Source organism: Anticarsia gemmatalis, chromosome 13 (assembly GCF_050436995.1).
Source record: "Anticarsia gemmatalis isolate Benzon Research Colony breed Stoneville strain chromosome 13, ilAntGemm2 primary, whole genome shotgun sequence".
Classification (NCBI taxonomy): domain Eukaryota; kingdom Metazoa; phylum Arthropoda; class Insecta; order Lepidoptera; family Erebidae; genus Anticarsia; species Anticarsia gemmatalis.
In genome coordinates, this window is record NC_134757.1 from 12,413,984 (window position 1) to 12,430,567 (window position 16,584).

The 16,584-nt window shown below is 34.5% G+C and overlaps 3 protein-coding genes across 9 annotated transcripts in view; 1 reads left to right on the plus strand and 2 right to left on the minus strand.

Moving 5' to 3' along the window:
* The window catches only part of LOC142977562 (uncharacterized), a 29,034-nt gene extending 13,233 nt beyond the window's left edge, over positions 1 to 15,801 (plus strand). For 4 of the 6 annotated variants that reach the window (XM_076121520.1, XM_076121515.1, XM_076121516.1 and 1 more), the window contains exons 6-10: positions 1,361 to 1,488; positions 2,063 to 2,166; positions 2,648 to 2,758; positions 3,137 to 3,253; positions 4,021 to 6,769. In XM_076121520.1, coding sequence (XP_075977635.1) covers positions 1,361 to 1,488; positions 2,063 to 2,166; positions 2,648 to 2,758; positions 3,137 to 3,253; positions 4,021 to 4,103 — 543 coding nt within the window. In that variant the 3' untranslated portion in view covers positions 4,104 to 6,769. Of the gene's footprint in view, positions 1 to 1,360; positions 1,489 to 2,062; positions 2,167 to 2,647; positions 2,759 to 3,136; positions 3,254 to 4,020; positions 6,770 to 11,312; positions 11,419 to 15,702 lie in introns of those variants that run through there. The other 2 variants (XR_012959710.1, XM_076121518.1) reach the window with 2 other exon arrangements.
* On the minus strand, positions 7,079 to 10,947 carry LOC142977563 (uncharacterized). The gene is made up of 5 exons (XM_076121521.1): positions 10,759 to 10,947; positions 10,258 to 10,427; positions 8,247 to 8,389; positions 7,812 to 7,993; positions 7,079 to 7,465 (listed from the first exon to the last, which is right to left on the minus strand). The coding sequence occupies exons 1-5, from the start codon at positions 10,872 to 10,874 to the stop codon at positions 7,102 to 7,104; spliced, it is 975 nt and encodes a 324-aa protein (XP_075977636.1). The 5' UTR covers positions 10,875 to 10,947; the 3' UTR covers positions 7,079 to 7,101.
* Positions 12,499 to 16,584, minus strand: part of LOC142977560 (metabotropic glutamate receptor 2-like) — a 201,324-nt gene continuing 197,238 nt past the window's right edge. For both annotated transcript variants that reach the window (XM_076121513.1, XM_076121514.1), the window contains 3 exons: positions 15,698 to 15,849; positions 14,301 to 14,421; positions 12,499 to 13,431 (listed from right to left, as the gene is read on the minus strand). In XM_076121513.1, coding sequence (XP_075977628.1) covers positions 13,223 to 13,431; positions 14,301 to 14,421; positions 15,698 to 15,849 — 482 coding nt within the window. In that variant the 3' untranslated portion in view covers positions 12,499 to 13,222. The remainder of the gene's footprint in view (positions 13,432 to 14,300; positions 14,422 to 15,697; positions 15,850 to 16,584) is intronic.

Sequence of the window (16,584 nt, forward strand, 5' to 3'; positions counted from 1 at the left end):
AAAGGTTATCGTGAAACTTTTGAAATGTCACTTTCCATTTCAGTGTACCCAATTGAGTTATTGAACCAAGGTGAACTAAACCATCGACGCACGTCGACCGGCTACTTTATTTTAAGGGTAGCCTCTACTAGTCGTCGATATGAGTTCTTTGTTGGTCGGCGACTGCTTGCATAATTATGTGTAAATCTCTTGGCTGTGGGCGTTTGCTTTGAGTTTCCGTACTGTTCGTAAGCTTATTATACTGTGTATGTCGGCAAAGTTAATTAAATTATGTTTCGATATTTCGTACTTTTCTCTCTCTTCGGTTATAGCTTTGCAATATAAGTTTTATAATAGTTTGTGGTACCCTGTAATGCATGCGGTAGCATTTTTGTTTTGTGTCCCGTCCCCGTTGCTGCGTTTGATGATGTTTTTAACACTTTTTATTGATGTTTGCTGTGGAAATTGTATATAGGAATACAAGAACAGCCTTAAGGATGATTTGAGACCCGAAACCGAAAGAATACAAGTCAAAAATCGGCATACTACGGTATGCTACACGAAGGCATGCTACATAGCAGTTTGCCAAAGTTTAACTTGCTACATTTACATTTCAACAACATGTATGTACTGTTGAAATTAAATGTGCAGTTGTGATGTGATAGATCATTTACTCATACACCTTCTGTATGTATTTTGTCTGTGTGTTTTGCGGATAAATATAACGTAAGAATAATTTAGTATTTATACCAGTTTTCAAGTAATCAATTGGACTATGTTTTTGTGTATTTGCAGCATCCACACCCCCTTTTTTGTCTGGATGCACCTTAAGTCACTTGATACTTGATTTTTCTTAGTTTTGTCTGAAAACAAAAAGGTATAATATAGATATGCCCTTTGAAATTACTTTTATTTAACGATTGTTTTATTCTTGTAGTCACGAGTTCCGCACTTGCTTGGATTTCAATTTACTATCTGTGGTTTGATTTCACCTGAGTTTATGCAATTAATCTAGGATAGCATTATTTTTTACTAATGATTTGTTCAATTTATTTGCGCACTGAAATGTTTCTTGACCATTAAGTTGACCAACAAAGGTCCTTATAACTGCAATTTTTTGTCTGTCTATTACCCCTTTGCGTGTAAACCTACCACTATTGAAATAGAAAAAACTTGCCAAGAAAATAGATAGTTCGGAGAGGAACTACATGACCTAAGTTGCAGATGAAAGCTAGACTTTCATATTAAAAAAAAATGGTCGTAATATAAAAAAAAACTTCCTTATTTGGTTGAAAACCAAAAAAAACCGTAAATAATCTTATTCCTTGTGCCGTTTAACTTAAGAACAATATAAACTAATAGGTTTTCTGTCTGTTTTCAGTTACAATGCATGAAGAACTCTCTCCACGCGAGCCTGAGAGCCAGCGGGCTGGACGGCTACGGCTATCAGAACAATTACCACTTCCCGCCTGTACACACGCCTGATTTCTGGCGAGAACCACTTAGAGAGTAAGTAAAAAATATGTTGTATATTTAAAAAATTACCTTTGTTATTATTAATCTAAACGTTGAAATTTAGAATAACCGTTACTCTCTGTGTCGGACGCTCAACAAGGGTTGGATGGATTTATGTAAAATTTTTAATGTCCAAAAAATTTTTGATGCATTTTCTTGAGGGCATGCAAAAAGTCGCTAACCGGCACTTGGCCAGCGTGGTGGACTTAACCCGCCAGTAGTCGCGCATGGGTCGAAAAGACCCAGAGCTACAGAATTGATCCGTATTTTTTATAATACATTTTTAAAGCAAAGCAGACTTCTGGGTCTTTTCGACCCATGCGCGACTACTGACGGGTTAAAGCCCCCTTGATTCGAGAGGAGATCCATGCCCAGCAGTGGGAGAGTATGTGCTAAAAAATATAACTGAAATCCTTCTCATCGCCTGCACTTTTTGCTGTATAATAAAATACTATAATAAATGTATGGATGAATGCCTAAAATGTGCTACGAATAAGGATGCTTTTAAGAAATACGCTGCAGAAAGTCATATTTTTTTTGTATGTTAAAACAGCAATTTTCATTGCAGGGACTTTAACCTAGTGGGGTCTCGAGGTCGAAGCACTCGACGACCGTTGACGTTACCTGAACTGAACGGACAACAGATACACCGGTCTACCGTATATGCTAATAGTAAGTATTATCACTTAATGACATCACGAGAGGGGAGAATGTCACGCATTCCATACCCAGGCCGGAGAAAGTGCCTTTAGTCTTTTTTTGAATTCATATTAGATTATTTTCAATAGTAGTCCGAAATTTGACAACTTGCCGGGTATATGGTATTAGGCTGGCCTCCTACTATATGGGAGTATCATTATTAATGGCGAGATGCGAGTGTATTTCATACACCTCGATAACACCTTCGGGTATAACAGACGTGATTTTATGTATGTACGTGTATAGTATATACTAACAGATTTGACAAAATACTTGAATATTCCTCCATCAGTACCAATTTTTTCAGCTCCGAAACAATCACTTTTTTATAAAAGGTTTGGTACTAAAATATGGGTGCTGAAAGAGGCATAGTACAGTTTTATCGACCTATCATAGTGTCTTAACAATCTAAGATAATTCCGCTAAAATAGATATTTTAATGAATTGTCTTTAGAATTCGCAGAGCACCCTCGTCCCAGAGCCAACGGCTACGACAAGAACAAAAAGACTCAACCGACAAACGGTGAAGCGACCAACACAGTCAAGAGTCCAGAGGAACCTACAGGTACATACACACTTACATATTACATAGATGATAAACTTTCAAGGTCACCGCACAAGCCGTGTGAGCAGAGTCCGATTTATTGTGCGATAAATATTGCCAAACGTGCCGAACTGAATATGCCTCACTAAATAGCATTCGTTTTATAAATCTAGAAAGAAACAAAAATAAACATTTTCTTCGTGAATCTAAAATCTACAAATTAAGCTAATATATTCCGTATACTATCCCAAAGCGAACATAAAAAAATGCTCAAATAATTATTAAGTACACTTTCAAATAACGAGATAAAAAGGTTTTTCCTATATTCTTTTTAATACATTTAGATGTTTAACGGATGCACAACAAGCTGGTTGATGTATCTACATTTTAACATTTCAGAAAGCAGGATAAAATACACGAACGACACGAACACACCCGATCATTGTAAAATGAGCCCAAAAGCCACATATCCAGAGTTGAAAATTGTTGTCACTAAATTTATAGCGCACGGCCAGGGTGAGGAACATTCTTTTATATGGTAACACTAACTGGCTGGTTGTGCATGCGGGTTACTTTACTAACAAGAAATTAGTTTGTAATTATATAAGTATGAAGTTGATACGATAATATGGTTGACATCTATGGGCAGTAGCCTGAAATTAATGATTTGATTGATTGATATGTAAGATATGTTGATAGTATTTAGTTTTTATAATGACTTGCATTTTTCACGAGACTCGAGTATACACACAAGCTGTAAAACGACGATGTTTTACATTTTATAGACGTAAAAGCACTATTTACCAGGGTCAGTATGTTGCTACTACAAATGTTTTCTACATATCAAAAATATACTATCGTATGTTATTACTTCTGAGATTTCGTCGTACTGGTGATCGACTAGTAGTGTGGCGCTAGAGCGCACCTTGTGTCACTCTATATATTTTTATAAGACCCCAATCGCGTCCCTGAGGTGTTGCTATAGCAACATACATACAACGTACTTAACATGTCAACAGCGACATTGGGTTAAGTGTTACGGCGTGGCCTAATTTTGCACGTCGTCATACGCACGTATAAGTAGCGCGTTATAGCCAAATATGTCCAACGGAATTGTCCAAATTTGCTTGTCATTTTACCGACACTTATCGCGGAATATTGTCCCCTAGAGTATCTTTGGCTATGTGATCAAACTCAGTAACATAACATACATAATGTTAATAGCAAAATTAAATAAACAATAAAGTCATTAGTTATTTCTTACTTGGTTTCATTTATTCCAGTAAGCGGCGGGCAGGCGGGCGAGGCGGGCGGGCGGTCCCGCGCGCGGCGCTCGCAGCGCAAGCACGCGCCCGAACACACCTAGGAGCCTCTCACACTATAGCTACCCGCTGTAGCGCACTGTCCAACCGTCACTACTACTACTATTATACAATACTTAAGTTCTTTTTTGGTTTGAATTCATAAGATATGGAAAAAAAGGAAAAAATGTGTTATGTTATTCTTCAGGTTATATTTTGAGATCTACAAAGTGTCATCAAAATCGGTTTAAATGTGAATGAAAATATGTACCACAGATTTTTTGCAATATCATTAGATACAATATTTTGTGGTTCCCGACGTTTCGGCCAAATTACACTGGCATCAGAATGAATCACAACAATCACAATAAAAAATCGATTATTTGGTGGTCAATTTAATTTCAAAATGACATAAGATAATTTCCTACTTATTTTCATTTCCCAATTTCATTCTTACCAAAGTATAATATTTCCTTTTATATTAAAAAGAAAATTGATTATACTTTCCTTTCTAAGTAAAATCTTTGACGGTTGGACATACCTCCAGTAGAAAGACAGACTGCATCCATGGGGAGTCAAATATTTAAATAACAAACTGCTGTACCGTTTGTTACGTATTCTACTAACGAGTAGTCATTGTAGATGAATTATTGTGACAAGTTTTTAATATGACAAGCCTTTATAAGACCTTTTTACTTAATCATCTGTATAAAACATAATTTTTCGCGTACACGGTCAATTAGATTCATAACTTTAAGTAAGAGAACTCTCTCCAGGAATCATTCCAAAAAATATGTTGTTTGTAAATATGCTTGTAAAATCGTGGGCTTTAGCAAACATACAACTAATGTATTTGTGGTGATCTATTCCTAAAAAACATCGTTGTTGGGAAGGAAAGGGCTTTCATACTTCATCCAAAAAAAGTATTCTGAAAAGGGCTTATAATATGGCTTGTCTTATTAAAAACTTTAAACAATCGCGTAGTGACTCGATACAGTCACAAAAACAAATCGAACATTAGATTTTGCTCAGTTGTGATTTAAAGTGCAATTTTGTACATACATTTAAACAGTAATAATTAGAAATAGTGTTTTACTGAGCAAACGCGGTCGTCTCACTATTTTATTAGCAAATAAAAAGGACGGAAGACGGACAAAACGATTTGTTTTTAAAGTTAGAATACGTCCCCACACTTATCAACAAAAAACACAAAAATATGTTTTGTCTCTTTTCCACAAAGGTGAAAGGAAAAGGATGGAAGATACACACTGTCAATTAAGTCTGTGTCTAACTAAAATTAGATAACATATCTATTCTACCTCAAGTGCGACAACGACAATAAATTGGCTATGAATAACGTTTTAAAATATATCTGTCCTTTTCTTTTTATCTTTAGAAAAAGGGACAAATGTATAAAATAGGAGGCGAACTCAAGAATAACAACATGACGTAGTGCAATTTTACTAAACTTAAGTCCGCGATACTCTGAACTCGTCTCTCGACAATGAATACGTACAATTACGCTTTGATATAACTTGGTCAACAAAGACCAATTCAACCAGTTGCATACTTAAGGTTGTTGTTACGTGTGCGTACGTATACGATGATTGATGGTAGTGTACGCATTAATTGCACGAGCTGTGCCTACACAGGCATTCATTTAAAAACCCATGTATTGTATATTGTATACAGCCGTTTAGTCAAAATTGTGTAAAAAAAAAGTCGAACCTTTTTCCGTGTCGTTCTTGAGTTTGTTCCATTGATAAGTGTCGGGACTCCCGATCATACGATTTCCTTGCCTTACATAATATACCCGTAATACTGCCATTAGCATTTATTTTCCATGGGACGAGAACTGGAGTACTGTCGGTTCTGGATTAACATAACTAATTTTAATATATGCTGTCTCTTTTAACAATGGGTGTAAGAGAAAGAGGAAAGATTGTTTCTATAACAACATTGAGTTTATTTGTTTAGAAGCAAATACGTATACTTTGTGTGTATAAACGTATAGGGGCGTATACGTACAGTATAAAAAATAATAAGCAGTATGGATACTACGAACTCTTTCGAACGCATCAACAAGAGATCAATGCGGACACTGCAGTGCTTTTGTAACTTCGAAGATTTATTCATAGTTGCCATACTGAGTGTAAATTTATTATACTGTGGTATAAGTGCTTGCAATACAATAGCGAGGTGTCAAAATACAACTGGTTTCACTGCTTACGAATAACTTGCGGTTAGCTTGGTCTGATGGTATTGTGACAGGATTTTCAAACATTTGTTGTTACTTTTTTCTCTATTGGGTAGGTTATCCAACACTTATTCATAAGCTGTTCTCTCTTATGCTTCTTGTTAAAAAATGACAGTGAATTTAAAATTAGTTAAGTTCAATTTACACCAGAATCGACTAAAAAGTACCCGAAAAAAATAAAGACTAAGAAAATAAAATATTTTTAGCGGAATTAGTGTTATCGAATAGTTAAAACAATCTGCGATTTTAATCATGTTTAAAAAATTAGATAAACGAATACGTTTTTTTAGAGGCGCACTCAACTCGGAGTGCCTATTGTCCTAGCTGTGAAGCTACATTTGTGAGAGTCTAATCATATTAAATGCTATATGTAGCCTTATCCGTATTAATCTAATTTATTAAATAATACTATTATTAATTATTATTATTGAATATTATAATTATTGATATGATAATATATTTATTGCAAATTTATCTTTGTTTCATTTTGTAATTACTATTTCAAAGCTAATGTTCTCAACTTTGCCCTATAAAATCTGCCATTATTTGAAAATTCTGATCATAAAATAAATAATCCTTGTAGTTGGCATCACTGTCTATTTAAAATATTGTAATTACTCATACATTAGTTCATTACTATAGTTAGTCGACACTGTTTAAATACATGATCCTAAACCCGCATATTATGATTTAATCATTGTAGTAACTCATGATTGACAAACCAAGTTTCAAGTTGTCAATAGTTTTCTTATCAATAGAGAACCTACAAATAACACAAGCACATTTAACAAAAACAAATATAATAATCATCTTAATAGCATTTCAAAGAACACATGATCTCCACACAAATTCATTGCATTACCTAGAAACCATATCACAGACTCATTTTCACACAAAGATTTCACATTCCCTACCATATTATTATCTACAAAAAACTTTAAAACAATACTATAGACTTCTTTACAATTAATATTAGCTAGAAATCTATATAAATATGTAATACTTTCATTATTTGAACTGGTTGTTAAGTATTGTAGAATATTTTTTAGTAGTTGTTCTGAAAGTAGTTCTGTTGAAAAGGCACTGTGACATGATAGAATGAAGAGGAGTTGTGATGTTGAATTTATGTCCTGCGGTAGTGTTTGGAAGATCTTTTGAAGGTGTTCTGGCCTGAAAATAGAAAAAACACTTTAAATATGGGATGCAGGACCCTTTTTGTAGTATATTTAAAAGGTTTGTACAAGACCACAATTAGAGGTAACCTGAGTTTGCAATGCAAGTTGATTTTGTATTGATCTAAATAAGTTTTTATTTTTAATGTCTGCATTTTCATACATGTCAATCATATTTATCACTGTATAAACTATACTAGTTTTAATGTAGTGTTAATTCCACAAAAATAATAGGTTTTTAGTTAAATTATAAATTCAGCTTACTGAAGTTGATGGTAATGATAAATAATGGATATAGTAATGCTACCATTAGCATTTATTTTCCATGTTATACAAATACTTGCCTGAGATCATCTTTCAACTGATAAGCAAATCTAACAAGAGCATACAGCACAGCATCTCTCATCTCTTCATTGCTATTGTCTAGTAATTCAATCAGCTTGGCCATGGCACCCTGTGCTATTAACATTTCACATGCTTTAGGACCTGAGCCTGCTAAGTTACCGAGGGTCCATGCACTGGTCACCTGAAATTGATACAGAAATGTATTTTGTAAATAAATTTTGTATTTGTCTCTATACAAATTTGTCTGGGTCAAAAATGTGGAAAAGAAACCACCTATTAAAAATAATAATCATGGTGCTATTGTTGTTGCTTTAAGATTTTAATTAATAGATCTTCAAGATAAATTAGTTCCCTGAATCTAATATTTTTTATAATCAGCTTAGTGGATTGAAGTAAACTCCTCTGATTACTACAGTAATATTTAGTTTACTTACGGCCAACTCAGTAGTGAGATTATCAAGTGCAGTAACAAGGTATGGACCAGCTGCTTTCACAACTGCTATTCCAGCTCTAGAGTCACCCAGAGCAAGATTACAGCAACAACCAGCTGCTGCACATTGTTTGTTTACTTCATGGCCTGAAAAGTAGGTGCAATATTTATTAATTACATTGGAAAATAGCTAATTATTTAAACTGTGAATATGTGTGTACCAGTGGCGAAGGGTCAGTTTTTACAAAAGGTAAGCCGGAGCTATTAGTCATTGTCTAGGTATAATACCTACATATTATGTACATCGTAAGAATATCGACGTAAAATTCTGCATAATAACAATATGAGAGTATTATCTACATTCGACTACAGTCTCTTATTTCTCTCTCTACAGTCTAATAATACATAGGTACTTACCATGCTACCTAATCATGCTTGTTTTGCATTAAGTTATTCTGTCTTCAGTGTAGTAACACGTAGGTAACACAACAGCACATATTTAAGATAACGTATATCGAACGATTGATGATTGTCTCGCACTGGTTGTTTTATAACATATTATACAAGCAATTTAGAATGTATTCATCAACAATAAAATATCAAACACATTATGGATAAACGCAGAACACTTTAATAGAAATGAGTTTAACCTATAAATCTGACAAAATGAAAATTTACTCGAATAGAAACATGCAAAACAATTACTCTTTAATACACTGATACGTTCACAGTTATGCACAAACATTTACTAAGGAATAATGTTGTAATAAACACAAATATTCTAATTTGTTATAGAGCGCGCGAAAAAACAGTAAACAAACATAACCTAATGTCAAACTGGTGAACAATGTTCGACTCATACTTATGCAGGATGCTTAGCTTATATTTCGCCATCTCGCTCTTGCACGCGGCTCGCGCCGCGACAGAAACATGCGTAAGATCATGCGTCCGCCGCGGCGCGGCGGCGCGAGCGCTGTAGCGCGAGGCAACCCGCTCTTCCTCCGGCTTGCTCGCCACTATGCAGCGCGGTGTAAAGCGCGATCCAAAAGGTCGTAAGCGACATCGCCGCCATAGTTTTTATTGTACGCGATTCCCGATCAGCGCCTACGGTTTATTTCATTATTATTACTTCACGTTGCGTTTTTAGCGGAGCGTAATTTTTGAAGGGTAGGTGTTTTCGTACTGAGGAGCTCGTGGCTTAGTTAACAACAGCCGCACGGATCGATCTCTGAGGTTAAGCTACGCTTGCCGAGGTTGTTCCGTGGATGGGTGACCATCTTATACATATCGAGTTCCTCCGTGTTTCGGAAGGCACGTTAAATTGTGGGTCCCGGCTGTCATTTTCGAAGATCTTTGACAGTCGTTAACAGTAGTCAGAAGCTTGAAAGTCTGACAACCAGTCTTACCGAAGGGTATCGTGTTAATACCTAAGTAATTGGGTTGTGGAGGTCAGATAGGCAGTCGCTCCATGTAAAACACTGGTATCCAGCTGCAATCCGGTGAGACTGGAAGCCGACTCCAACATAGTTTGGAACAAAGGCTAAGCGAATATATAGGTGTTTTCGTACTGTTTCGATTAGATTATTGATTCTAGTTAAAGATTTCGCTTTAAATATTGTTTATTATTAATTAATTGTGTATTATTAGGCAAAAGTAAATAATTAATTTAACACTAATATTAAGTCTGTCCAGAAAGGGAAGCCGGTAGGAATCGAGTTGTATGGAGCCTTCGCCACTGGTGTGTACAATTGATATGGTTGTAATACATAAAATCCTTTCTATAATAACAAATTGGTTAAGGTGGCTGTCACATCATTATCACTGTGTTGGGAGGTCCCTGGTTGGTTTCCCAAAAGGAGCAAATATTTTTGTCATCCACAATCTACATATCTTGTCAGACTTTTTTAATTTTTTCTATTCTATCAAATATTTGTGACAGTATGTATCCTTATTTCTGTACAAACTATTTTGAAATCAGCATTATTAACTTCCTGTATGCTGAAAATAAACAATACCTGTCATCTCTCTCACCAGTCCTCGGAGAGCTCCATGTGTATTCAAAACTACTTCTATATTATTTACATCGTCTATGAGAGCATTCTTCAATGTTTGCAGCTCTGATATATTGACTGAAGACTTGGTTTTCAATTTATTTGCTATATTCTGTACTGTGTCTGAGCTAATACTGAAAATTCAACAATAATTTGTAACAATTAATGCAAAACAAAGGAATGGAGAGTGTTGTTTTCTAGTCTCTGGCAAGAGATGATTTTAGCTTTATACGTAAGTTTTTTGTTTTATTTCTCGGTTATAAGTAGCTTTTCGGATCTTTTGCAGTTCAATAAAACTTTTATTTCGTGTCGGAAACATTGAAGATAGGTTAAGTAGAAAACTTATTCCTAACTTTTTAGAACAAATTTACTCTTGTGTAAATACCGTAAAGTCAGTTTGAACTATATCCATAACAGTTCTACAGAATATTCTTCATTTGATTGAATGGTGTGGTAAATACTTACTTTAAATTCTTCATAGCGCGTCTCGTATCTGCTTCTTCATCACGGACTTTTCGCCTATTTAATACTAGAGAATAACGACTTGTTTCCCGAATCGTTTCAATTGGTTCTTCACTCATTGTAGTAATTAAGGTTTCTAGAAATAAAAAATACCGCACTTTGCGCGCAACCAAACAATAATAAACTAATGAAACGTCAATGTGATGACACTGACGTTTGACATGAATGATAGACAGTGACACTTTAGTTCACGTTCAGGAACTGTAGACGGGTAAAGAACGATACCAAGTAAAACAGGTCTGAAAATTATTTCATAGATAGCTAGAAAATCGAAGCTCTATACAGTAGTGACCAAAAAAATTCCGTGAATTCTAAATTTCGAGTTCGCACTGGTAGCAGCTATATGATCACCTATACTACTGGGCTACGGTCGTCATCAAATATGTGACGCACGCTGTACAATATTATATTACTGTCGCGAGTGCAGTCGCGAATCGAATAAAAATATTGAATTTTTGAACTCAACTATGTTTTTAAATTTATTATTATTATTGTAGGTAGAAGACAATTTATTGAGAACGCGGGTAGATAGAGCGAGCATATTTTTGCTTTTTTTTCTTCTACGACCCTGACCGACGGCTGGTTCTACGTTTGTGAATCCTGGTGAGTTGTTTTACCAAATTAACTTATAAAATGATATCGGTGATTTCATAACATAAACGAGTGTCGCACTTCAAAATATAGCCGAAGTTGCTAGAAGTACTTACACCCATGAGGAACTTCGCGAGTAGCGTGGAAGAGGCATTGGGGATGCGAGAATTACAAACAATGCACTGGTATCTACACCCCTGTGACTTGAGTTATAATCTATGTATATCTACTCATCATTATTTAACTTTATGACGGTGACTACAGCAGAAACACTGGCAACTGTTCAATATTTAAACCAGATAGTTCCCAACAATAAACTTTACCTTCAAAGATTAACCTCGGCCCATTAATATTGCCTTTTAATCACAGGGATTGATGAATAACACAAGATTCGACTCAGAATTCCTCGAACACCCGTTATTAACAGATCCCCGTTTCACTTCAAATTGCTTACTCGATCAATTGAGTTGAGAGTTCAAGTTATTCTGGTCGAATTATTACTGAATGGGCTCTCTTTACTTAACGTTCATCAATTTATTGGCAAAACTCGTTTAAACGTAATCGATTTGGGCTAAACTACCTTTTTGTCGTTACTCTAGTTTTATGAAGGTGCTTGAATATAAAATTAAGTACTAATAACCCCTATATTTAATACTAGGATCATAGTTTGGTGTCGTTGTAACAGTTGAAGATTTACAAAGCTAAATTGGTTCCTTTATTCTACAGGCTCAAAAAAATGTTGTACTGATGTAAAAATATTTAGGAAGGTCCTCGTACTTTCTCATTTAGTGATTGCCAAGGGGTATGTATAAGTTGGCACCTTCCACGCAAGTGGTCGATGGTTCGACCCTAGAAAACACACCAATATCTTTTCGAAGTTTTGCGTGTATTAAATTATAACTTTAATAATACAAAATTGTCACAAATCAGCGGATTGTTCGATAAATACTGCCGAACCGATCCGAATATGTGCGTAGCAAGCCTAACCACACAATAAATTATATTTTTCATTTTAATTCTGGTTCCTGAAAGTGGTGTTCACAAAATAAAACAACGTTTATAACATCAAACTGTTTATTTTCGTAAATATGCTCTTAATTATATCGTAACATGCACAGGCAGAGCAAGACAGGAGCGGCAATTTTAATAATAATATATGTAAATAGCCTTTATTATTAGTATGCGATTACTAAACCTTGCTTTCTAACTAGTGATAAAATTCAAAATTTTATGATATGTATTATTAGTCATATATTGCTGAGAACGACCACTCTAAAACCCTACTTAAATATATTAAAACAACCATAAATAATAATACTGTAATCAATTTTAAACAATAAAACAATAAGTAGGATTTTAGAGCAGCCGCGGTTAAAACATTTGATAATATCAGTTAAAATTATTTTAGCCTAATTTTACTTGTCGCTACTGTCCTGGCTCAAAGCTCTGTCTGCACATATTAAACCATTCTTAAATAACTTACATTATATATTTTATATATCAAACAATAATCTTAACAATACATATACGATTATATACAATAAACATCACTATTTGTCTTTTCCATTATATTTACAAATTGATTATGTACAAAGAGAAATTTGTCTAGTTATTGAAAAGAGTTTATTAACAATTATTTACAAAGTAATAAAGCATTTTATACTTATGTACATTGAAAGCTTTCTACGTATTATACAAAAGATTAAACAACTACAGGTTTTCTTTCCTTCAGTTTACATGAGCAACTTTTCTTTTTAAAACTAATATTATTATTTTTGTTCGAATAAGTTATTAGAGATTTGGAAGAATGTCTTTGCTATAAGGTATCTGCTTTATCATTAGTTACTTGGGTATAGCTACTTTTGTCGTTTGCGTTTGTTTTGATGTTGTTACATTGAGTTTTTGGATCGTCTTTGGGTAGTTCTTGCTTCTTCTCTGCATCGCTTTTCGGCTGAATCGTTTGTCCGTTAACGAGTTTGAAGTCGGCTGGATCGGTTTGAGTTTCTTTGTCCGCGCATGGTGCTTCTGAAAAGGCAATATTTAATATTATTAGGCCGCTACATAATTGTATAAGTTTTATATGTACTTATTACTATGACATTAAGTATTCGACTCATCGCTGAAAAGTTAATAAGGGTAAGCTTGTGTCAGATATTTTACAAAGTTAATAGTCAATCACGTCGTCTAAAGTTCAATGCCCAGGCAAAGTGTTGTCGCATAAGTTTGCCAGATAATTTACAGTTGTATACAATAATGACATGACATTACTGTCCATTATGTTGTCCATGATAATTTAGTATTTATGTAGCACGACTACAATGCAATTAGACACGTCATAGAATTTTTAAAATGTAGTATAATTCTACAAAAAGCTGGTTATTTTACACCATATTCCAATAGAACATGATATAATGCGGCCATTACTTATTGCATGTATTGTCAGTAAAACAATATTATTGAAATAACTGCACGTTTCGCTGAAATTGCCTTCAAATGAATACATTTTGAACATGCAATAGATATTAGTACTATCCAGCAATTATTTCTATAAAAAGGTTAATTAACTAAACCACCCGACACCATTCGCTTGTAAAATAATTTCTATTTCCCTCGAAAATGTTCTATATTTTCATACCACTGAAAACCAAAATGAGGATATTAATGCTAATATTGAATTATTAACCAAATTTTGATCAATTAGAAAAGAAAATATAAAGCTATTTTCATTAGTGTTTTTTCCAAACCCCAGACTCCGTGTGACCTACAGTCTATTTAGACCACGGTAAGTAACCGTTTCTCTCTCAATATTCTCCTGCAGCTTCTAAAAGCTATCACTTTTGCTCTTTCTCCTGTCACAGTGCACAAAAGTGCAAACTGCAGTTGGTAATACTTACTCTTAAAGTTGTTAGACGGTGGATGTGGTAGGGGGTGAGTGGGGGGCGGCTTGCGGCTGTACCGCACCGGCATTATACTCTGTCGCACGTTGCGCTCCGGCCTTATCAGGATTATGTACAACTGAAACATAGGACATTAGCTTTAGGTTATTTTTTGGAAAGCTGTTAGGGAAAATTTGTCCTAAGTCTGGTGTGATTTCTTTTGAAATTCGGTGGAAAACAACGTATTGTTTGCTTTTTAAATAGCTGCTGCAGAAATTAGTTTAACATAAAGTATAATGAATTGTCAGACATGCTTAATGTACATGTTTCATCAACCTTATATTTTTTCGAGAAGATATCGTTATTACTGATTTTTTAAAATAAGTATTACGAAAGTTAATAAAGGTTTTTAGAAACTGATTGTTTTGTGTACGTGATTTGTTTGTTTACAATTCCATTTCGAACTGCTGATGCAAATAAAAGATTAAAATGAATGCGTTCTGGCCCCTATCCTATTTCAGGTTCCAATTAAAATCAAAAATATTTCAACACCAATCCGGAAAAAAGCAAAAATACTTTTTATTTGTAGGTTATTCGACGTTTTTCTTTTCACGCATTCTGAATGGAGTAAGGGAATATCCATATTCAAAAAATGGCATTCAAAAAGTCGGTAAAAATGGGAAACCGTGAAATATTTTGCATTTGTAAAAGAGCTTGAATTCTGAAATAAAATGTTTTATAGGGGCACTTGAAATCAAGTTGTATTTTGTCTTTTTTATTGGTAAATAAATAAAGGAGGTTGAGTTTTTGGGTTCGTATCCGTATTTTGATTCTACGACCCTTGATTTCACGGGGTTACTGATCCGAACGTGGATGTCTTGCCAATGAGCCGTGAAGAGGGAAAAATACGTTTTTAGTTAAGTGTGTTTTAGCCATTTTGTGTTCTTATTTTGATTGTAAATATGTCTACGTTTATGTAGTACATAAATTAGGGTCAAATGTTATCAGAAAAGGGTTCTGCTGCATTCATAATATTACTCTATATTATGGTATTGCTTTTAGTAAATGATATAGTTTTGTAAGTTTTCCTTACTTACATTACGACAAGCGTCTACTTACACTTTGTGATATACATACAAACATATAAGTAAAAACGCTACTGAAACACTTGACTGAATTGAAAATTCTAAAAAAATTCGCATATATTTTATTCCATGTATCATATCAAATCCTTAATCAATATACCACATGCGACTACTTACTGGTACTTGCTCTACAAGAGTAGAATAAACCGTGTACACAACATACCACAGGTATATGACATATACATATATGACAGTAATAATATATGTCATACAGGTATAAGACGTATATATGACACAGATAGTAAAATGTATATGACAGTAGTATTATACCTTAGGTGAGAAGAGGCAGACGAGCGTGACGCTGGCGCTGAGCGAGATGGTGACGGCCATGCTGGTGACGCGCAGCGGCACGTGGCTCGCCGTGCCGAAGTACAGCGGCACGAACGCCAGCCAGATCACGCACGTCGTGTACATTGTGAACCCTGGACAAGAAAACATAGTTAGTCATTTCAATAATCATCTGTTAAACATAAATGAATAGCTAAATGTGTTGTTAAACGCAAATTTCGATTGCAGTTCAACCGATTTCGTACTTTTTTCTAAAATATTCCTTGAAGTACCAGGATGGTTCAGCCGTTTGTCAAGTCAGCCAATTTTATATACTTTCCAATCATTGGACATGGGTCCACTGTGAGTAATTGTAATAATAAGGTTTTTGAGACTATAGTCTACTGCGTAGATAAAGCGCGGATTGAGTGCTTTAACAATTTTGACTTGAAACTTACAGCACTTTGAAGTTAATAATAAATATGGTTCGAAAAATCAAAGATTTATCTACTTTTACACGAGTGTAATGGTAGCTAACTACTCGGAGTACTCGGCTTATCTTGTTTCTACAAACTCAAAACACAATCTTGGTAAACTGCAATCTATAGATACGAGGAAAATCTTCTTGGCTATTGAAAAGGGACGGAAATGCGAATGTCATGCTGAGTATTTCTAATTTCACTTGAAAAAGATGATGCAGCGTTAAATTATACGGAACTGAGCGCGGGCAAAACGCTTAAAATTCCCTATAAATTTATTTATTGTTGAACAGATTTACAGTATAATATTACACAACAGAATCTTCACATAATTTATTTATCGATTTAGATTTGATTTGATGATATATACTTTAAAGTACGAGTATATAAGTTTTTTTTTTCAAAGTAAAT

What these genes read in the sequence shown, in the direction of transcription:
- LOC142977563 (XM_076121521.1), bottom strand. Translation starts at nt 10,874, where the DNA reads ATGAGTGAAGAACCAATTGAAACGATTCGGGAAACAAGTCGTTATTCT. An exon ending in CGCGCTATGAAGAATTTAAA is followed by an intron (nt 10,428 to 10,758) that starts GTAAGTATTTAC and finishes TTGAATTTTCAG; the next exon opens with TATTAGCTCAGACACAGTAC. An exon ending in CAGTTGAAAGATGATCTCAG is followed by an intron (nt 7,466 to 7,811) that starts GCAAGTATTTGT and finishes TTCTATTTTCAG; the next exon opens with GCCAGAACACCTTCAAAAGA.